At 37.4% G+C, this 22,789-nt stretch overlaps 1 protein-coding gene across 1 annotated transcript in view; it reads right to left on the bottom strand.

Annotated features, from left to right (window-relative positions):
- Window positions 1–22,789, bottom strand: part of ROR2 (receptor tyrosine kinase like orphan receptor 2) — a 155,768-nt gene that overhangs the window by 48,121 nt on the left and 84,858 nt on the right. The window contains exon 2 of the mRNA XM_066181635.1: window positions 2,978–3,055. Within this exon, the coding sequence (XP_066037732.1) occupies window positions 2,978–3,055 (78 nt within the window). The remainder of the gene's footprint in view (window positions 1–2,977; window positions 3,056–22,789) is intronic.

Below are 22,789 nucleotides of genomic sequence, written 5' to 3'. Positions count from 1 at the left end.
GAGATGCAGAATTTCCTAGGCATATAAAAGAATTGAAGACTTTTAATAAGAGAAAAATCATGTGAAATTTGCTGAAATTCAAATAATAATGTCTTTCTAGAGGTGTGTATAACAACACTGCTATAAGTACATGAGTTTAGAGGACATGAATGACACCATAACATCTTGGCAGGTGGTGGGAGCTCAGTAAGGTGTGACTCCTTCCACAAGCAAATCAGAACTCTAAATAAACTGAGAAATATCTTCCTACCAAGGAGGGTAGATTGAAGCCTAAGACTTATGATTTCTTGCACTGAACATTTTCCTAAATCAAAAACAGTGTCCTCAATTCTTCACCCTCTGTTTTATTTAATCCCAATATGAAGATGAGTGATTTACAGTTTATTTGAGCCAAGTTTGAAAACGGAAGGGATGTTGGCAGGTCTCCCAAAATACACGAGTAGTTAAGGAAACTATACTATTATATACTGCCACATAATATTTCCAGATGAAATGATACTTTTACAGCCTAATCCAATTTGCATCTCATCCTCCATCCTATATTTTTTTTATCTCAATGTACAAAAATCCATCCAGAAACAATTAAAATAAGTTGATTTGGTTCACATTTCCTGAAATGTCCTTAGGAACAAGGAACGAGCAACTGCCAAACCAGGAATGAAACAGAATTAGCCTTGAAACACCGTCACAATGTGCACATTGTCCTCTCCTCCGAAATCAGTGGGTTTTTAGGACCCAGTGAGAGTATGTCAGAGAGTTTGTGCAAAAGGCTTACTTGAAGTAAGAGGCAAGGCAAGAAAGCAAGGTTCACTTGAAAGCAAGATTGAGGAAACCATCACCTTTGCAAAGACTGACAGGACTGAGAGGAGAATTGTGCTCAAATATTTTATTTTTATTCCAAAGGAGACCTAAGTTCTTCTACAGCAAATGCTCACTGTTCTGCACTGGTTTGCAGTGAAACACTGCTCAGAGACAGTGCTTTTTAGTCATTCAGGTGCTCATTTAAAGGAAACAAGGGAAAATGAATCCTCCTCAAAGGCCTAGCCAAACTATTGTCCATTCTCATCAACTATCAGAAGGCTAGCTTCACTTGTAGGAGGAGACTTGCAAAATTTTTGCAAACGCACATTATTAACAATACCTTGCTTAAACTGGTTTTGTCTTTGGAGACAGAATAATTTCTCAGGACTTCTGGAAGATTCTAGAGAAGCGGATGACTAATACAGTTGGTACTTCTTAAGTGGCTTTTAATTTGCGTATTATTAAAGCTGGTTATCTCCATGCCTGTTCTAAAATAAAAAAAAAATTTAAAAATGGGAGGTTACAAGCAAATTAGAATAACTAAAGATTTCTGGAGGGAGGAAGGAAGAAGGTTGATGTGATGGAAGGGTTGAGGAAGTATTTCTACTGGTCTCAACAATATGCCCAAATTTTGAAATAGAACTGTCCAGTGTGTTTTTGTAACAAAACCTGATACCTTACTATGACACAGAAACACGTGGGCTAACATTCCAACTAGTTTTGCTTGTATGGACAATTCTGTACCCACATTCGGGGAAAAAAAAAAAAAAAGGAGCAAAATAAAGCCATTGACAAATCAGGCATGCTAGAAACTAACAAATGATTCTATACCAGTGAATAATTTAAGAACATGGGGCTCTTTTTTTTCTATTTCTTTCTGAAGGAAATATACAATTCTTATGGTGTAGAAATATTTGAGATGTGATTATTTACTTCCTCAGACAGGTACTGCCTGTGGTTCTGCAGAAGAAGGAAATAACTAGAACTTCTTTTTCAGCAAGAATTTAACCAAGCTCTGTCACATGAAAAAACCCCCAAACCCTCTTTTATGTCTTTAGCCTTAAAAGTTCAGACATGACAAAAGAGAAAAGTGGGACCAACTTGCCAGGCAAACAAGCCTATCAGATGCAGTTAACATTTAAACGTGGTCCCTTTTCATTAAAAGTAGTGTGAATAAAACAATTGATAGTAATACAGTGCTACTGACAGGAATGACTATGACTAAAATTTATTCCCAGAATACATGGCAAATTCTAAAGTTCTAAAATATTACAGCAGTCTCAGAAAGTGGCAAAGAGTTGAGAAATAGAGTATACCAGGTCATCTTTCCAAATAGGAGGTACTTAGTCCCACGCTGATAATCAGTAGCAAGGTGGTTACATATATGCAAACAGAAACACATATTTTTTTACCGACTTATTGTCAAAATTTAAAGGAAGATTCCGTAAAAAACTTCCTAATACGCACAGTTAGGGTAAGAAATCTAACTAGTATTCAGGAGGACAATAAGAATTAGATAACACCGGATATCTATGAGAAGGGAGACTATAATTCCTAGTACCCTCAAAATTGCAATTGGAAGCACAATTTGCAGTAAATATGTGCATCCTCAGATGCAAGAGTAGCATTTGGATCCATAGTTTGAAGTGGTAACATGTCACAAAATTTCTGTTAAAAAATAACTAGAAATTCTGACACTACAGACAGAATAAAAACAAAGCATTAATCCTCAGAGCAACTTAAAAAGTAAGTATTCTTGTGCTGTAATGGGCTATGTTTAATTACTTCAAACTAAAGACACCAATGCATAAAATTGACCTAGAGATGCTAAGTGTGGCATTGTACAAAATAAAATAAAATTAATTTCCTGGCAAAAATTTGAAATAAAATATGCTAGGAAGGCAATAATAGCACTCTGTTTGGATCAAACATCTAACCCCTCCATACGGGGGGACTAAACTTGCTTCAAAATTAATTTTTATACACTTGTATAGTCTCCTTTAACTTTGCTATCCCTGCTTGTAATCAGAAGTGCTAATTCACGAAAGGAAGGCTGCCTTCCTTACAGGCTTGTATTAATTGACAAATATAGGGAACAAACAATAACAGGATTTTGTGGTCCTTTCTGAAGAATGTTTATACTTAAGCAGGCTGATGAAATTACAGTTCATTTTACCTTTAGGTGTTGGAATTTGTCTCTCAAGTCCATCCACATGAGCTAAGGGGTCATTTGGATCTGTAATTTCCATTTCACCTGCAAAGAAAAAAACATTTTATTGAATTGTCGTGGTAATCTAATCTTTCTGTAAAACAGCATTATAACAGAGAGTTGAGCAAACTCTCTCAGTCCATATTCTGCCTCCAGAGGAGCACATGGCACACACAGCACACAAGAAACACACATCAACAAGGTCAGGATTTATCCACTGCAAATTAGAACGCCCTACAATAACTACTTTGTGCATTACGTGGTGTTTGGCAAAATAGAAAGCATTAAAAACTACATTCCAGCTCTTAGCAGAATAAAATTCACAAATTTTCACAAAGAATGGAAACATTTCCTGGAAGCAATGCTGGCTTAGCAAATTAAGCATCACCTGAGCTTTACTGACACTCTCAGTTAAAAATGGCATAAACATGCTTTTAAACTTACATTATGGTAATTCAGATTCTATCTCCAGAGGTCAGACTCATCATTGCCACTGACTTTCTTATTCTATTCTCAGCCTCATCACTAAAAGACATATTTAGAAATGAAACTATAATTACTATTTTCCAAGGATTTCAAATTGTGAAGAAATGGATAGACATCTTCTGTATCTGGTCCTTTTTTTGTGTCTAATATATCAGTACAAGCTAGCACACTGAAGAGAGCTCCTTTGCATTTGCAGGCCTTGCAAAACTCCAGCAATTATAAATCAGAAGCTGACCTGTTTGCTCTCCCTTTTAAAAATATTAGGTAAGGAATAGAACTGAACTCCTAACTCAGATAAGAGTAGAGACGTGCTTTCACTAAAGCAACTTCTAAAACAACCCCCTATTTTTTTATATTTTTAGATTTATATTCAATCATCAAAAATTTCTTACATCTTTAACATATCACCAAGATATGTAAATCTAAGGTCATCGAGATCTAAAGTGAAAGATCTGGGATTTATTGTAGATCTATTAGGGGTGTTCATGGTATTGTTTTAGGCGAAATGAAGCTAGAGAAAAGACTCTCCTCTCTTCCTTTTGTCTCCATTACCCTTTCTTGAAACTTCAATACCGCTCTGAATGCAAGTAAAATACAAATAACCTCATCCCTGTCTTACATCATGTTATGACAGAAGAATTGAGACTCCTTTCTTTTTTTCTTGTTCATTCTTTGACCCATTATTTGAGAACAGATTCAGCAGACTTGCCCTTAACTTTACCAGGTAGAACACAGTAATCAGAGACATTCTTTACAGCAGGCTGGATCTGAAAGTATTTCTTTTGTCACAGTACTGTCACCTTCTCACTACTTCATTTCTTCCTTTATTTCCCACTGCTTGAAGTTCTTTGCCCCAAGTACAGATTCCACTTGGTTTGTGTGCTCAATCTCAGACACCACAATTAGAGTGATGGTGAAGATGGTAGTGTACCCTTGGTAAAATAGCCCTTCGATTTGGAACAGCTAAGGCTTGGGCAGACATCCTCCATCTTCTGCCACTCCCAGCACTGGCCAGTGGAAATCATAGATAATATTCACCTGCAGACAGGAGGGAGAAATGGAGATGGGTGGCCAAGCTGGCTATTGCCAACCTTTGCCATTGCAAATCCTGACACAGCATGTCTTCATACCCCTGCAGGTGTGGTACAGACTTAGTGCCTGATTTTTAGCTGTACAGAAGCTTTGCTGATTTGTTCGATTCAGTGTGAAGTAGTGAATGCATGACAGGCATATTCTGTCAAATTTTGGCAGAGATACATCACATCTTGTTCTTACCAAGGGGCAGCAAGACAAATTCACCTCTATCCCTTGCTCTTGCTTGACCTTCTTAGTGTCACACAAGAGGTTTAGAAGGGGCAACAGCATTTACTGGACACAAGAAAGACAAACCCAAGATGAGACAGCCAGAGAAGAAAGAAGAATAGGAAAACCAACCAGTGTTTTTAGTCCAGAAGTACCTGGTCATATCTTATTCTGGTGATCATAATCCACCAGCACTCATAGGATGGAACATTATTACAAACCCGTTCTTAAGGACACTTGATTGGTTAACATTCAGCTATCCAGACTCCAGGCTGCCTGAGATCTGAGTGGCACTTTTGGTTTAATAACACATCTTCTACTTTAAAATAGTGGTTTCCATTTCTTCAGTAAACTCATGGGATTTGCAACAGAAGAAGACATTAGAAGTTCAGATAAATGAGCAGAGAATTGTTTTCCTCTCTCATCTCTCCTTCCCAGACCCATATCTCATAGGGTTTTTTTAAGTTTTTCAGAACAAAGGTGTAAAGAAACAAAAGCATTTGCTGTTGTGAAAAAATTCCTGTGATAGTTTTATGTGATTCATTCTTGATATGTTTCAGTCTGGAAAATTAATCTTCAGAAGTGCTTCAGACCAGTAATCTTCAGACCAGAGAACAATTACAAACCATAGATGCCACTTATCATCAAAATCTCCAGAACTAGGCAAAGTGAAAATTAAAATCCTTTGCCTACTTTGCAAATCATAAATACAAATCAGATCTGTCACTTAAACTTGCTTTTATGAAAGAAACATGCATGTTTTCTGTAACCTGCAAAATTCCACGTCAACCTCATTTATGACAAATTCCAAGCTTTAATCCTAAAGTTTCTCTACCCCAACTTAAAACACAAAAAAAGTTATTATCAATTAGAAAAATTAAGTTTTTAACATTATAGAGACAACCAGCAAGACACTATAACAAAATAAAATCCTTTTCTCTTGCATTTAACAGAATTTAAAAATTCTGAAGTCAAGAACTTAAAGGAAAGAGCTGTATATTCCTCTTGAATACACATGCACCCTGATCATGTCCCATCACCAACGCTCTGCAGTCTTTTTCTTGTTTGAAGACACCTTCACAACTGTTCTCCTGTCTACTCCTGGTTTTTAATTCCCTTTTCTCACTTTTTTTCATCAATATTTCCATAAGGGTATCCCATTTTGCTTTTTTCTTCCTATTTTTGCTGTCTTTTCCTAGAAGAATATTCATGTGCTGTTCCACTCCCTGAAGGGGGAAAAAAAAATCCATGAAGCAATTTAAGGTGCCCAACTTTCACTGTCAGATTTCATCAGCAAAAAACTAGTACTAGGAAAAACATAATTGTTCATTAAACTGATTTTAGATGTCACAAAGATACCAGACAGTCACATCTTTTTTTATTTCTATAACACATACAGCATTGTCATACAACACTAAGAAAAGAGGTAAACTTGCAAAACACAAAACTGGAACAGCAGTAATCCACTATACAGTTGTTATTAAAAACTGGTAAGAAAAAAAATGCTCAATGATTGAACCTTACATGTGATCTTACCAATTCACTCTGGCAGTAAATATGCTCTCCTTGTGTGCTGTTGAGGCTCTCTCACTTCAAAAAGGGTACAAGAATAGTTGGAAGAGTTTCAGAGAAGTGAGAATATTTACTCATAAACCAGGTTTTGTACTGCTGCTAGGATTTGTTGCTCTGAGAAAGAGATGGCTGAGTTCAATGACCATAAAGTTCTGTGGAGTTGTGAGAGTCTACAGAGTGGAGGAACTCTCTTGGTAAAAATGGCAGTGTTAGAAAAAAAAGCAACAATCAGTTTCAAAACAAAGCTAAAACACGGTAATGTTTTCTCAGAGGAGATGTAATTAGACTGAGAGCAAAGTTCATATGGCCTGTAGGTGAGACTGGACAAGTTCAACGAGACCTACCTCACAGAAATCCTCAGTGGGCATGGAAGTCCCTGAGTTAAAAATGGCTGGAGGCTTGGTAAATACCCAGCACAGAGTAGTACTGTGTACTTAGATATCTTCTTACGCTTTTACTTCAGCAGTTCCTTTTTTGCTGCCATCAGAACCAAGACACAGCCCTGCACAGATCTCTCATCTACTCCTGTATGGTTATTCTCATACTTCTCACTAGCATATGTTCTCTTCACAGACATTAAGTGTATCACAGTTTATTTCTGAAAACCCACTTCTTTAATCTATGTTTGCAGGGGGGAGTGGGAGGTAGAACAGATCATAAGCACCCTCCTTGCACATTGCATGACCAAACAAGACTGCAACAGAACCAGAACTCAGCCTGAATGCCAATGGCCAGTGTGGGGCAATGTATGTGCCACATGACATATGCAGTAGAATACCCTATTAATCCCCTTTTCAGAGAACACACAGTCAAGTAAAATGCAGATGCTGTAAACAGTAACTTTTTAAAACTGGTCACCCACACAAAAATGATTTCTTAACTTTTCAAGGGAGTAAAGCAAGCCATTTCAACTTATGGAAAATCACGCTACAAAAGAAAACCCGTATTTAAAATAAATATAAGAATCTATATTTTTGCTGAATTTTCGTATTTGTAAAACATGCATTCAGTTCCTTTGGTTTACATAATGAACTGTAGTAAGGAAACAGGTGATACAGAAAATTATTTTCCCACTTGTATATAAATTATTATCACTTATTTTTTAATTTTGCTTCTCCTGAAAATATGAGGATGACTTTCCTACTGACAAGATCCAACACAGGTAAGCCCACTGCTCTACTTTATGTGCCAATGGCCAACAAAATAGAAAATCAGATATCCAGTGTTATTGAGACAGGAAGGTTCTTTTGCACTTTTGAAAACTGAGCTGCCCAGCTGATCACAGTATCAACTCAGAGCTGAATTTTTTCCTCTGAAATGGTTATGACTTCGCAAATCACTCATTACTTGAGAGGTAAGTGCAATAAACAGATTCCAAAATGCTCACGGCCACAAGCAGACATCAAAACAACACATTAATCTTCATGAAAAAGCTGGTCAGCTGGTCATAAGGAGGGAGTTACCGTAATTGATACCAGGAACAAACCAAGGCCTCAGCCTCACACAGTATGAGAAAAACAGTACTCAGGTATTTTCAGCCAGAGTAGCCCTGATTGATTTAGACCAGTTAAGGGCTGGCTGATGCAATACCATGAAATGTTATTAACTGTTTTTTCATTATTTGCAGAGCAGATAAGATCTTAAAAGATGAGAAACTGCAAAAACATTTCCTATTATTTATTAGAAAGGGTAAAAAAAGGAGTGACAGAGAATTATAGAGCTATCAGCTTAACCTTTGATTGCTGGAAAAATAATGGAAAAAAGAAGTAATTTTTAAGCATTTACGATAAAGCAGAGAGATGAGTAATAACTAAAATAGAAGCCAACATTGACTTGGCTGACACTGATTAGAATCAGACGTAAGTCAACAATTGCAAGGTACTGCAAACACGGTAGACTTCACACAGAACACACAAAAAGCAGTAATCTTCCCCATTTACTCAAAGCTAGCACGGCCCTAGACTACTGTCCTGGGTTGAAGTATATTCTATCACCATCTTCATGAACTGTTGAAACCAGGTGAGGCAGTGCTCCCTGCCTCCTCCACTCTGGCTTATCTTCTGTTAATGGGCCCATCAGCACCTTTGCCACACGACTCACAGATAACCCCCTCCTGGACTATCTCCTGTTAATGGGCCCATCAGGCCTTATCACATGACTCACCATCCCATTGTGAGATGCTCTGCCCAGAGGGAGGAACCAAGCATTCCAGCCTGGATATAAGCTGAGACTCTGAACACCAGAGGGGCGCTTACCCACTGGATTCCCAGAGGACCCGAGCTACCAGACCTTTCTACAGGATCACTGCTTCAGGAAGACCACCTTATCTGGACTGCTTCCATCACTCCGCTCAGGTTGTATTCTGACTCTGTCAGTGGTCTTTTGTATTATTGCATCTATTTTATTTTACTTTCTTTCCTTTTTTTTTCCTATTAAATTGTATCTCTGACTTGGAGCCTCTCATTTGTTTTGCCTTCAAACCACTACAACTACTTTCTCCAATTTTTCTGTATTCCATTTCAAGATGGATGACCGTAAAACTAAAATACATTGACTAGCACCATGAAGATAGTCTACAAAAGATGATTAGGAAAATCAAAATCATAATGACTATTAATGTCTGCTTGGTCTGAAGAAGATTAGTTGTGGACAGAGAACAAGTATTCCTCAAGCACAGATGTCTCAGCAGATGAAATTTTCCAGTGTGGCATATCTGGCTGCTGTCTAATTTGTGATACTGTACTGGTGATAGACGCTTCTTCTCCCAAGTGAAACAGAGCTTCTTAAGATCTTTTCCAGTCTTGTGATTCTAAGAATGAACCATCCCTCTACGATTGTATTTTAGATCCCTAGCCTTACAAATAAATCCTTCAACACTAATAATTGCACAGGTCTACAATTAGCGGAACTGCAGATTTTTGTTCCGACATTTCTTCCACTCATCAATAATCCTGTTCCTGTAGCTGAAACTATTTTCAGATTTAAACATCAATATGCAACCTTTGCTTCCTATGGCTGTAACGCATTACTTGGGTTCTAACTTTCCTCCAATAACATAAAACTCCCAACCTCTCTCTCTTCAGACAAATATTCTCTAATATTCTGTTCTTTTCTTCATAAAACTTTGTTGACCTTCTGTCAATTACTAGGCTCTGGAGCTCCCAAACAAAGGGCCCACTGTACCCTTTGATTCAGCTGCCAATCTGATTACTTTGGCTGAGGGAGGCAGGCTGCTTGGATTGCTGAATCAGGGCCTTTCATTGAAATTTCTCTTTTCCAACATCTGCAGCCCCTGGCAATCAATTGCAGAGTAGGCTTGGCAGACCTGTAAAGGGTAGTGAATAGACTACAAAAGATGTAGTTTGTAGCATAAAATCACTGCACTCCTTTCATAGTGATGACAGATTAGAACCTTCACAGCACACGTTTCTTAACTGCTGCAGCTTCACATAAAAATAGCTGAGGGTAGGGGAAGTAACCTTCACTTTTTCTTGCAGTTGCTCTACTGAGACAACGTTGAAGTCTGCAAAACAGTCACTTCTTAGCTGGTTATCAGCTTGCAAAGTATACTGTTCATAGGTTAGCATGTTAACTAATTAAATGTATTCTTTGGCCATACAAAATTCTTCAAAATTACTTTCAGCTAAATTCAAAGTCATAAAAAGTTCTCACCACGAGAAAATTAGAAAAGGAGAAACTCTTCTGAGCCTGCTCTGTTATAACATCATAATAACATTTAATAAGTATATTTAAAGTAAAAGCAACCCCAGCCTAAAAGTCACAGAACCTTCAGAAAGCTGGTATATAACACAGACAAGAAACCTTTTAAAAAAACCTGTGTTGAGTTATACAGAGTACATTCCCACAATTCATAAGCATTCCTTGTTAAAGCAAACATCTTGTTTCATTAGCATGGATTTTCCCCTCTATTAATTTTTTTTTCTATTCTACCTAATAGTTATATTGAAATGTTTTCATTTCCATAAGTATGAGGAATAACACTCTATTGCAAAATGTGGGAACTACACTACAGACAAAGGCAGAAACAAGGTTTATGATCTGTAGCAATAAAAAGAGCATCATTATTTGGATGGAAAATATATCCATTTTAAATAAATTTTAAAAACCCATAGATGTTAAATCACTTTCATTCTGTACAGTAAAGACTCATTTCTCAAACATGTTAGGAGAGATTCAAAATTTTGTATTTTGTCACTTAAATGCATAAAGATGGAATCTGCATATTGCATTAATCTCTGTTGCTGTGAATGTTTGTTCACAGATTGATCCAAGACAGACCAGCAGTCTGTTTTGGAAAACTTGTTGTTAAGTGCATGATGAAAAAAACATTTTATAAGTTTCACGATGTTCCTGCAGGACCTTCTTCATTTAATTAAATAATTCTTATTAACATACCACCAAACCACTCTAAAACACAGTAAAAACATTCAGCTGGTCATCAGCACAGAACTATAGAGAAGGATTGATTCTTGATTTTCACACAGAGCTGCAACAAACCCTCAAAGCAGAAAAAAGTATGCTGAAGATGCAGTTTATCTTCTTAGTCATCAGTCAGGCGCCTTAGTAAGTATGATAAAGTCAGTGTGAGAAGAAAGAAATCAGATAAGTCATTTAAAATATTATTAACAGGGATTCAAATGCAGACTTCAATGGATACCTTTATTTATTTCAACACCTCATACTGTTAAAGCATATTTTACGTTAAACACACAGCTGCATTTTCAATTGCACTGTCAATCTTTGTCCTTTCATTGCACAACTTTCATCATAGAGCTTAGCTATTAAATAACTTACATTATTTGTCCTGCAGCTTCTGCTTGCCACTTAATATGAGAGTTCAGAAATGCTAGTGAGACAAACCAGAGATAAAAATTTGTTCAGATTACAGTCAAAGAGGAAGCCTCACTAACAGCTGTCAAAACATTACAGTGAAACCAACAAGACCCATGAAAAGATGATCCTCATTTGAAGTCAATATTTTCAGTGTGCAACTAAGTTTTGAAGATGTTAAGCTTTGGATTACAAATTATTCTGTTAACTCACAGCCAAAATGCTCCGATAAAGTTACAGTAAAGTCCAGGTCCTCTTATCTTACAACTCAAAGTGGAGAACATTTAACAGAACACAGCCTACATGATGAAGGAATATCCAAATCCTATTTTCAATTATTAGTGCTTCCTGCAAAGTCCTGGCGAAGTCACCTTAGGCCAGATTAGAAAAGAATTCGATGCCAAAAGATGCAGACACCTACCAGGATTTTCAAAAGCATGTGGGCACCTGGATCTCATGTCTGCAGTAAATACCCCTTAATCTTTTGTACCTCAGTTGCCCAGAGGCTGAGAGGGGAAAAGGTTAGCTCCCTGATGTGGTTCCCAGTGCAGCTGCATGAGTGTTTCAGTCAGCACAAAGAAGGGAGCAGCTTGGACGCAAGAAACTAAGAGGAGGAAGAGAGTTTTTTGGAAGATTGCTGTGATTTATATCACTACAATTCACCACAGAATTTCAGAAAAATCTGTGACAGAGAAACCCCACAGTCTTCCAGAACCCTAGTTTTGCAAGAAAAGCAAAACATTAAGCACTACTTGAAAACAAATGAAAATAATAAAACTGTTCTGAGTGTTTAATAAGAAAGAATTAACTCCATGGTATTTACGGTTAAAAATACCTGAGGTTTCTTAAGCCACAAATGCATTTCAATGTAATTTCTAATTTAGCAGAAATGTAACTAAGTCTACTACCTATCACAAACACAGTTCTTCTGTACAATTGTATGCTAAACAGTCAGACGCAATATACCAGGGAGCATATAAAAGCTTTGAATCACAGAAGAAAACCCTAAAAGTAATTATGGAATTCATAATGAGTGGTATTTTTTGCTAGTGCATTATGCTTTGGGGGAAAAAAAAATAGTAAAGCAATTGGGGGTACATTCCAAAGCTCTTCACCACCTCAGTTGTAAAATCACCATTTAAACACAACCAGTAGAGGCTCTGAACACACCTGCAGTAGCTCAAAAAACACCAAACAACATGATAATTATCCATGGCATTATTACATGATTGATTATTTTACTGCTTCTGGCTGTGAAAACAAAATAATGTCAACCAAAAGGTTGAAAATAATCATGATTTATGAGTATAACACTCCATCAACTTGGATAAACAATGATTTTCACAGTGTTCTTTTTTTCTGAAAGAAAAAAAAGGCATAGAATCTAAAAATGCCAGTCCTGTTTGCAGCCTTAGGTTGAAATATTTAACACTTCAGTTCAGGAACACACTCTGAGTCAGAAAAATACTTGAAAATAAAATGAAATAAAATGAAATGAAATAAAATGAAAGCACCCTCTTAAAAGCTTTCCTATGTTTGAAACTAAACAACAATAATCTCCCTCAGTTTAAGAGGCAAAATAAAACCAGCACATATCACAACTGAGTGTAACAGAATACAGTGGAATGAACTTACCTATTCTAACAATTATTCTGACTGGATTGACAACAGCAGAGGAACAGTCGTAAGTGCAAAAAAACCTTTCTACAGGCTGTTGAGTTTTCATTCTGTAATTTTATTTCAAAAGCAAGAATTGCAGCACCAGTCTTCAATGGTAGGGGTACAACTAGCCTTTCTCCTCTCTGGAGAATAGTGAGAGTAAATAGCCTATTCATATTAATCAGAGGGCTTTTTGTATTATTTATGGTAAGTATTATAAACATCCCTGACCAAGAGGATTCAGTGAAAACCAAAGAAAAATTAATTCTCAAACACTAATAGCTGATACTAATTTGAGCAACCTGGACACTTAAGCAGGACATCTGGCAAGTGAGCCAATGATAGGGCATTATTCATCCTTCAATAAAATCATGAAAGAGATGGTCATGCTCTTTTCTACCACCAACTATCACAAATAAATGTTCATGGCCTTTCCCATCACAAAGCATCAATTATTCATGAAAGATCCAAGGTAGACTAGTATAGAGTATTCTTTCTATCTGAAGCTTTACTGAAGTACTTGTCTGCCCTAAGTCAGAGTAGCATGGAATTTTACAAAATTACACTGCTAATATTAACATCAAATACTGTGTACAAAGAGAAGAAGCTGATCACAAGTAAACTTTACTTCTTACTATTGGTTTTGATCATGACCAGTAAAAGAATAACTTAAATATAACAGATTCAATTGTTAGAGGGAAAACTTCTCAATCAGAAAGTTTTTTGGGTTTTAGATCAAGAGTTTAAAATTCAGATTTTTCCACTGGATGTTCTCTTTATTATCAGCAATTAGTTATGGTTTGTAAAGACAGAAAATATTAACTCCTCTCCGCCAATAAAAGGTACAGCTCTGATGGCCATGGGGCAAGTATGAAGAGAGAAAGTTGATGTGCAGTTGGTGTGGCCAGGAAGGTCATAAGTGAGCACTCTCAGCACTTCTGTCCAGATCAAATATTGTTGTAGCTAAACATTACGGTGTGTGCACACGTGCATGTATATGTGTGAATACTTGCCTCGGTGACTAGAAAAGAGAGGAAAAAGGTAGGAAAATGTGCCAGGATGTAAAACAAACTAACACCTGATGTATACTTTAGCCATTGAAAAATGCAAAACAGTAATTCTAATTGTAAGTTTTAAGATATGTTATTAATTTATTTAGTAGGCTTTTCTACATTTCCAAGTAGGAGGTTATTTAAATAACACTAATAGTAAAGTTTAAGTAATATTTATATCTCTTCATTAGAGAGTAGATATCTAAACCTCCGATTATTTCTGTTGACAGGTTTTGTCCAGTCTACACTGGAAATATCTTTTTCCTACTGCATCTGTTTGACTTCTTAGATTACAACTGAATGCATACAGTGAAGTCATAATACTTGTCTGCTCTGAAAGAAATTCCCATTTTCCTTTCTGCTTTTGTTAAACTATCTTTTCTTCTCCAGAGGGGGGAAAAAAGCTCAGACGCTTAAGTGGACTTTGAAATGGTTCCTCTTTGTTATTTAATTAACAGAGCTAAGCAACAGTTTTCTGGACAAAAAGAGATGGCATATTCTTTGCTTATGTTCTTCTCAAGAAAAATAATAAAGCAAGAAGAGACCCCTGAGATGAAAAACAGTGTGTTCAGAATGCTACCAGATGTGGATACACACTGTTTTCAGTGAGTGGACAGTTAAAGAACGAAAACTTGGTCAGTGTCCCAGTGACAATAGCCAACATGGTCATAAGGATGCACAAGAACCCCCTTCTGCTGTGCCTGTCTGAAAGCAAAGCAAGGAACAGCTGTGTTAACCCTGCAGTGCAGACAGCCCAGGCATGCATCCATCAGCAAGCAAGCTCAAAGCCTGTAGCAGTTTCCACTTAACTCACCTATTTCCCTATACCAGGAAGGAATTTCCTGAGCTCCCATTATCACTGCTCATTATCCAGTTTAATAACTGTAACTGGGCACAAGATTAGACTTAACAATTTTATTAGTATTTTGTTTCAGCCCCAACATTCAAGGCTGCCATGCTGGCATTTTAAAAATCTGAAGGAACACTTGGGTACAGGTGCAGTGCACTTTCAAAGTTTTATCTTCTCTTGAAGAGCTCTGAATTTTACACGTATAAACTCTTATTTTGCAAACTATAATCTTTGTCACCTTTTTGTTACTCTGACAGGAGGACTGACATAGGTTTTTGCTCATCACATAGTCAGTCTTGTTTCTATGTCATCAAAAACACTGAGGTTGTAAAACACCTGCTTTCATGACATGCAAGTGAGAAGCAATTTTACATTGCAAGGTTAACTGATGGCCCAGTACCGTGACCTTGAATTCATACTTACATATTGCACAAGACTTTCCAGAAAGTCACATACAACCACGGCTGAGATTTCATTAGATGTTTTCAGAAATGCACTCACTTGAAGTGATAGCCTCCTCTTTTGAAAAAATGCAACAAAAAGCTCACATGTCTGATCATGCAGACATGATCATAAATGGGAGTGGAACAACCTGTGTGGAATCAGCAGCAGTTGCACTGGAAAATTGGTTGGATCCACTCCCAGAAGTGCAAAGCGCACAGAAGACAACAGAAACTACATGCAAATGCCAAATATGATGGTCCTAATTCCTAATATTTCTGAGCCATAATGCTAACTCTAGTAACAAGGAAAGGCTGCTAGAAGCAGAATATATCTGACTGCCTAACAATCAAAGCAGACATTATAACAGAGAGTAACATGAACAAATGACAAGATTTTAGGCACTTGTAAGAATCTGAGAATTTGTTGATAATGAAGCTTCAGTGAAAAGTGTCCCATTTTGCATGATGTACATGGAAATAACATTTGCATAGCTGGCACTTGCTTGCAATCTAAAGACAGAAAGCTGCTAAGCTTAACAGGCAACTTCTTAATGGCAAATGTTCATTATTCTCAATACTAGACATTTTGTCAAATACTAAGTGCGTTTCCTCTGGTTAAAAAAAAAAAAAAAAAGTAGAATAAAATATTTCCATCTTTCCTAGCACACGCAGGAAAAACCACTTTCTCTGTGCTATATGAATTTCCCAGGTCTGGCTGGTACAGAGCCTATCAGATAATTACCAGCTTGTTCTGCACTCCTGCGCAGGCTGTGATCAGCGGTATTTGGCACAGCAGCAGATTCAGAGAGGGAACTGCTGCAGATGGAGAGGACAGCATTTTGAGCTCACCATGGACAGCTGAGTGGCTCAGTCAAGACTGGAAGGAGCCAAGCTGTAGCAGCAACAGTGGCATGCCAGTCAAGCAGGATGGAAGAGAAAAACACCGGTACAAGACATTTGGCTGGCAAGATGACTTGAAAGCAGAGTGCAATTCTTATTCATCTGACCATTCTGCTGCCCACACAAGTCAAAATTAATACAAGGTGAACAGTTGTTTCCTATCAAAAGTATAAGACTGCCTGATAAGAAAAAAGCCCAGTTGCCTGAATTTACCCTGGCAAAGGGTTACAGCAATAGAATTAGTTATCTATTTGTTGCCTGGGGGCTCAGCTTCATTTATGGTAAATAACCTTTACATGACAAAAGACTACCATAAAAATTAGCAACCACTAGCTATCTTCTCTAGCAGACACAGAGATGCCATTATTTAAGTGGTCAATGTGATCTGTCATGTTACCTAAGACAAGGAAACTTTATTATATGTGCATCAGTTAAACGAAAACAAAGCTTTTTGTTCTCTAATATTATCAGGTATTAATTTCTCAGCACTTACCTTTTAAAAATGTTTGTTATTTATAGTGTTCTTTTTCTTTTGAGAACATCTAGTTTCTCCTCCTCACCCTGTGATTTTTGAGAATATACATCTTCCTTTAAAAACTATAGATAAAATTTAAAATCTTGGTGGGGTACCTGCATTAGGTAGCAGTTACTGTGTTAACTAATTGTATGGAAAGATTTTTTCCTGGCACACATGCATGTTCTCATGCTTTGAGAAAACATTTAGGAAATTTTGGTTAAAGCAGGAAGTGGGATGCTAACCACAGACTAACCATTAGCTGTCTGCTGTGGCACTGAAGAAAAGCACCTTTGAAAAGTCTGGAGTGGTTATTTGCATGTGCTGCATTTTCTGTTGGTAGATATGAAATTAAGAATACTCCGCAAAAAAGCTCCTGCATACCCTCTACTATGTCCACTATCTACTGCCTCTCAGACTTTCTACAAAGCAGCCACCTTGAAAGAGACTGAGTGATTTACCGCCCAGCTCTATGAATGTAGATAAGATCTGGTCAAACATCTAAAACAAAACAAAGAACTCTGTATTACTCTTGGAACGAATTCTCAAATATTTAAAACTACTATGACCCAGAAAGCCAAATGACTGATATATTACCCTCAACCTTGTATTTCTTGGCTAGTCTGTTTTGCTCTGCTCTGTCTCTGTATTCTGCTTTGTACATAGATTAATTTGAAATATCTAACCTCTCTCATTTGACAAAGTAAGCACTGTAGAGAAAATTGATTATTAAGTGCTCTGCTCAGTTACTTGGCTGTCCATAGGTAACGCCTGACTATGCAATACAGCAGAGACATTTTGTTAGTGTCACTATTCAGAAGAAAAATATCACTAGAAAAGCCTACTAAGATTCCATCCTTGCAGGATAATGAAAACAATACCTAAAACATATTCTAAGAATATGTATTTTCATTTTGTATATTGATTCAATAAAATTATCTATTATTTGTGTTTTCTCCTACTTGGAAAAAATGTACAGTGAATTAATTTTTTCATCCAGAAAGAAAATTCTCTATATATTTATAAACATAACTATCCCAAATAATAATAAATGCTAGTCAAACTGAAGGAAATCTTATTTATAACACAAGGTAAAGTAACTCAATTTTCTCCTTATATTTGCCTCACTAACACAGTGGTAAAAACTTGAACATGTAAACCTAGCATGGCAACCTAAATATAGTAAATAAAAAAAAAATATCATGCATATAGAATAAACAAATAGACTGGATTACGTATATGGTTCTTCCTCCTATTTTTCCCTTCTTCTTCTTAATGAAAGTAAGTACACAACAAAACCCCAGCCCTCCCTAAAAAAACTGTGAAAGAATCTAAATTTCACACCTCACGCAGAAATTGGAAAAGAAGTCAGAATTAAGTAACTGGCACTGCAATCCTTGCATGCTTACAACTGCTAACAGGAGTTTGAGAAAAGAACAATAACAGATGAAATCCTTAATTAGCATGAAACACTTTTCAGGCTTTCCTGGAAAAGGTCTACAAAATAGCAAAAGTAAGATTAAATTACAATGAAGAAGGACATTCACAGACTGTAAAATTCAGCTTTGAAGAACATATATCCTAGCCACAGCACTGCCACTCAACTTTTGGAAGTCACAGAAGGACCTAATTAATTTACCACAATCCACTTTCTCATCCACCAATTACCATGAGACAAAGGCTACTACAACCTTTCAAGCATTTGGCTTCGCAGGAGTTTGTGAAATTACTTCGTATAAAAAAGGACTAACATATATACAGGATTATGTTACTGTAACCAGGCTTTTAAGCAGGTTTTAAGTGACCTTTTCGGCCCAAGTCATAAAACAGCAATTCTTAGTGGACTTAAAATTCATGGAGAAATTTGACATGAGCAACAGCCCCTTGCTGCTTTAGCTAGTAAGAAAAGTTAGAGCACATTCTGATTTATTGCACTGTAATTCCCATCCTTTTAATTGACTTTTAAAAGAGATTTGTAACAATGTTACTAATAGAACTCCAGTTCAACAGCAACAAGCAAACCAACAACCTAACAGTTTCATATGTACCTTGCTTTCCAAACAATGAATACAGCGCTCAACACCAACCTCAAAGTGCTAGCTTATCAGCTACAATCATTGTATCAGCCAGATCATTAAGATCCAGTTATGTCAGTTCACTGCAAGTGTGTCTAATGAGGTATATTCAGCAAAATCATTAATTACAAAATTCAAGTATAATTAAAATACCAGAGATTTCCCACATTCCAGTGACTAAACTTTTTTACTTCAAAAGTAAATGCTTAGGCACAGTAATGCTTAACAAACAGTAATGAAGTAAGGTAAAGCCTTTTTGTTTCAGCCTTGGGAGAAGCAAACAACATTGAAGAGACAGATGGTCCTAGTCCATTAATACATGACTCTGTGACTGACACCAAAATGTTGTGGCTTTTTACATCAGTGAAATATCTCCAAAAAATTAAGGGGGTGTTTGTCTACAAAGCTGACGTGGCAAACTGCCCGGCTGAAGTGTCTCTACACCAGTGCATGAAGCATGAGGAACAAACAGGATAAGTTACAAGCCACTGTGGTGCTTAAAAGCTGTCCCCTATTTGCCACTACTGCAAATTGGTGTGACGAATGCCATGTGAGGCTCCTGAGGGCAGCTATCGATGGCTACAAGGCGTTCAGAAGGGAGAGGAGAGGAAGGAGGGCTCGAGGGCTTGCTCTCAATGTCAGGAGGTGGATTGAGTGTGGAGTGCCATATCATAAGGACAGCTATGAGGAGGCTGGAAGCCTGAAGGTAAGAATCAGAATCTAAGGCATCAAAAGGAACCTTGTGGATAGTGTCTACTACAGGCTGCCTGATCCAGGGCATTTTGTGGATGAAGCCTTCTTGCTGAGGTTATGGGAAGCATTATGCTCAGAGACTCTTGTCCTGCAAGGAGACTTCAACCACCCTGACACTCGCTGGGAAAGTAGTAAAGCAAGCTTTAGGCAACCCAGAAGTATCCTCCTGGATAACTTCTGGAGCCAGGTAATAGAAAGCCCTACCACAGAGGGTGAGGTACTGGACCCAGTAGTCACCAGCATGAGCAAGCTAACTGGAAACATCAAGATTGAAGGCAGGCTGGGCTGCAGTGATCATGCACTGGTGGAGTTAGCAGACTTGAGAGATTTTGACAAAGATCAGACAAAGAATGAAGATGGGATGCGACCCTGAACTTTAAGAAAGCAAAATTTCAGCTTTTCAAGGAGATAGTCAATAGGAACCCTGGGGAACTGTCCTCAGGAACAAGGGAGCAGAAAAGAGCTGGCAGATCTTTAAGTATGTATTCCATAAAGTGCAAGACCTCTTGGTTCCCAGATGCAGAAAATCAAGTCAGGAAGGCAAGAGACCATCATGTCTGACTAGGGGGGGCAACTGCTGGTTAAACTAAAGGGCAGGAAGTAAATGCACAGGCAATGGAAGCACGGGCAGGTATCTGGGGAAGAGTATAGGACTGCAGTCCAGTTGCATAAAGACAGAGTAAGGATGACCAAGGCAAAGCTAGACCTGAACTTGGCAAAGGATGCAAAGAATAACAAGTGGGATCTCTACAAGATTGTGAGCCAGAAAAGGACGGTCAGAGAAAGCATATTCCCCCTGCCCCACCCCAAACCTGATAAGCAAGACTGACAAACTGGTAACAATGGAGGAAGAGAAGGCTACGTAATCAACAAATCTTTTGCCTCAGTTTTCACTGGCAACCTTTCTTCCCACAACTCTTGTGACCACAATACACAAGACAAGGACTGGGAGACCAAAAGTCCCTCCCACTGTAAGAGACTATCAGGTTTGTGACCACCTGTCACCAGTCTGCTTTAATTCTGTACCTTCTCTCAGTAACACAGCACAGCACCTTGGTAGTTTATGATTGCTTGCCTAACCATTTCAGATTAACTGACAGTAAAGAAGGCTATAGCCAGGTGAGGGTCAGCCTCTTCTCCCAGGCAAGGTACCACAGAAAAAGACAATATAGCCTCAAGCTGCACCAGGGGAACTTGAGGTTAGACATCAGGAAGAAATTCTTCACTTTCTGAGGGGTATTCAAGCTATTGGAATGTATTGCTCAGGGAGGTGGTTGAGCCAATATCCTGGGGGCGTCCATGACTGGACATGGCACTCAGGGCCATGGTGTACTTGACAAGGTGGTGTTCAGACATGGGGTAGACTTGATTTTGAAGGTCTTTCCTAGGTTTAACGATTCTATAATTCAATAGACATCTGTGGTTCTGTAAATATTCTGGAAAAGAGCCATAAAAATGGACCATTCTCTGTGTATTTACAAAATTCCCAGGGGTAAGGATACATTTCACCTTGGTAGGCTCATGGTCAGTCAGCCTCTTCTCCCTTCCCATCCATTTTTTCCACTTCTCCTCCCCCTCTTTCTCCCTTTTTCCTCCTACCCAAAGAAAGCTCTTGATTTTCCTCATGTTTTCACTTCACCAATTTAAGCCAAAGGACTTGTATTTACCATAGTGAAAAATATTCAAATTTACTGACATAGAAAGTTTTGTTCTCACTAAAATCAACCAAATTCTAAGGTGTGGTTAAGCCACTTTCCACTGAGCTTACCTTGGGTAACACGTATGTATGTGATTATTTTAGGGTAGAGCATAAAACTGACCTGTTTCCATTTGCCTCCTTAGAGATGGGGTCTTAAAGACTCAGGTACAAAGGTCTTACATATCTCAATTTTCAAAGCATAAGAAACAACAAACCTGTAATATTATGATTTAATTAGATGCATAGGTCTGATTCAACCTATTTTTTAGAATTAAATTAATTTTAAATATTAACATGCCATGAAATAGATTTCAAATATTTTTTTCCTCTCCTATTTTATCCAGGAAAAAGATGTTTACGACCAGACTTCTCTAAAATGTTGACTTGTTACTCATCAAGCGATAGAACATTGGGCTCTGTCTACACCACTGCAAAGCTTAAGGCATTTTGTGGAATTTTTTCTGTCAGATGTTGCCCTATTCAAAATTTGTACACAGCAAAAGAAACATAACAGTCAAGTTCTGCCTTTTGGCAAAATGACAAAATAGACATACATTAAATGTCAGCTTTCTAGAGTTTACATCACTCACACCCTTCAGTCTACAAGGACCTACAAATTACAGCTGTTGAAGTTTTTGCATAACCTAAACTTTCAGCTCTAGAGAACCCTTACTTGTCTACATTTATTTATATTCTTGGTAATGGAGTGGTTCATTATTTATACTAGTTGTTTAAACAGTAACTGGGTTGTTTTAGGAATTGTGCATTTGTGCAGAGATGGGCTGTGCATTTTATGTGTCTGAAGGAAATCAAGATTCCCAGACAAACTAAGTAGAACTAAAATTGTGCAATCATAAAATATTTTTCCATAAAATCTTTTGCAATAGTTTTTGCAAGCAAATAATGTACTTCTCACATCTACCAGTCATGTTTTTTGACTGCTAGGATTGAACATTTTTAAATCTATAAACAGACACTGCTACATTTTCAAGTCTCCTTTCATTTTTACAAATGTGTAACTTTGCTCATGTATAAACAGTTCTGGAGATGTGTTATGGAAGAGTTATTACCTACACACTAAACACTCTCCTTACTGAACTTAAAACCGAGACTGGTTTGCAGACCTTCAAAAATAGAAATGGGTGAGCCTTTTCAAAAAGGGAGCCTTTTTGTTCTTGATGATCCAAGAGTCCATAGAAGTAGAAACTCTTATATCTCTTATCTCCAACAGTTCCAATGCCTGTTTCCTTTCAAAATTGACATCATCAAGAGAATTGATCATTATTTGTAGGCAATTGGAAACCTGAACAATGTGTGAATGAAAGTCTGCATTACATTGCAAAGAGTGAATTAACATAGGTAGTAATAAGCTGCATATGCATAAATATGCACCCAGTAAATATTAATTTAGAGGTTTTTTTTCTCTGCAGTCCCACTCCTTCAGCATCTTTTAAGAATGCACATTTTAAAAGATATTCAACAATGTAGAAATTTGAGTATATTTCTGAAAACTAGCTAAAAAAATTAATAAAACAGCATTCTGGATTCCACATTTTGGACCACATACGCACTCAACAAGAAGCTAAGGTTTTTGTGATGAAGCACTGGTAGTGACCATGTACC

Source organism: Chamaea fasciata, unplaced genomic scaffold (genome assembly GCF_029207755.1).
Source record: "Chamaea fasciata isolate MVZ Bird 193981 ecotype frontalis unplaced genomic scaffold, bChaFas1.0.hap1 SCAF_4, whole genome shotgun sequence".
Lineage (NCBI taxonomy): Eukaryota > Metazoa > Chordata > Aves > Passeriformes > Sylviidae > Chamaea > Chamaea fasciata.
The sequence above is the reverse complement of the archived record's forward strand: the minus strand, read 5'-3'. Positions and strand labels throughout refer to the sequence as shown.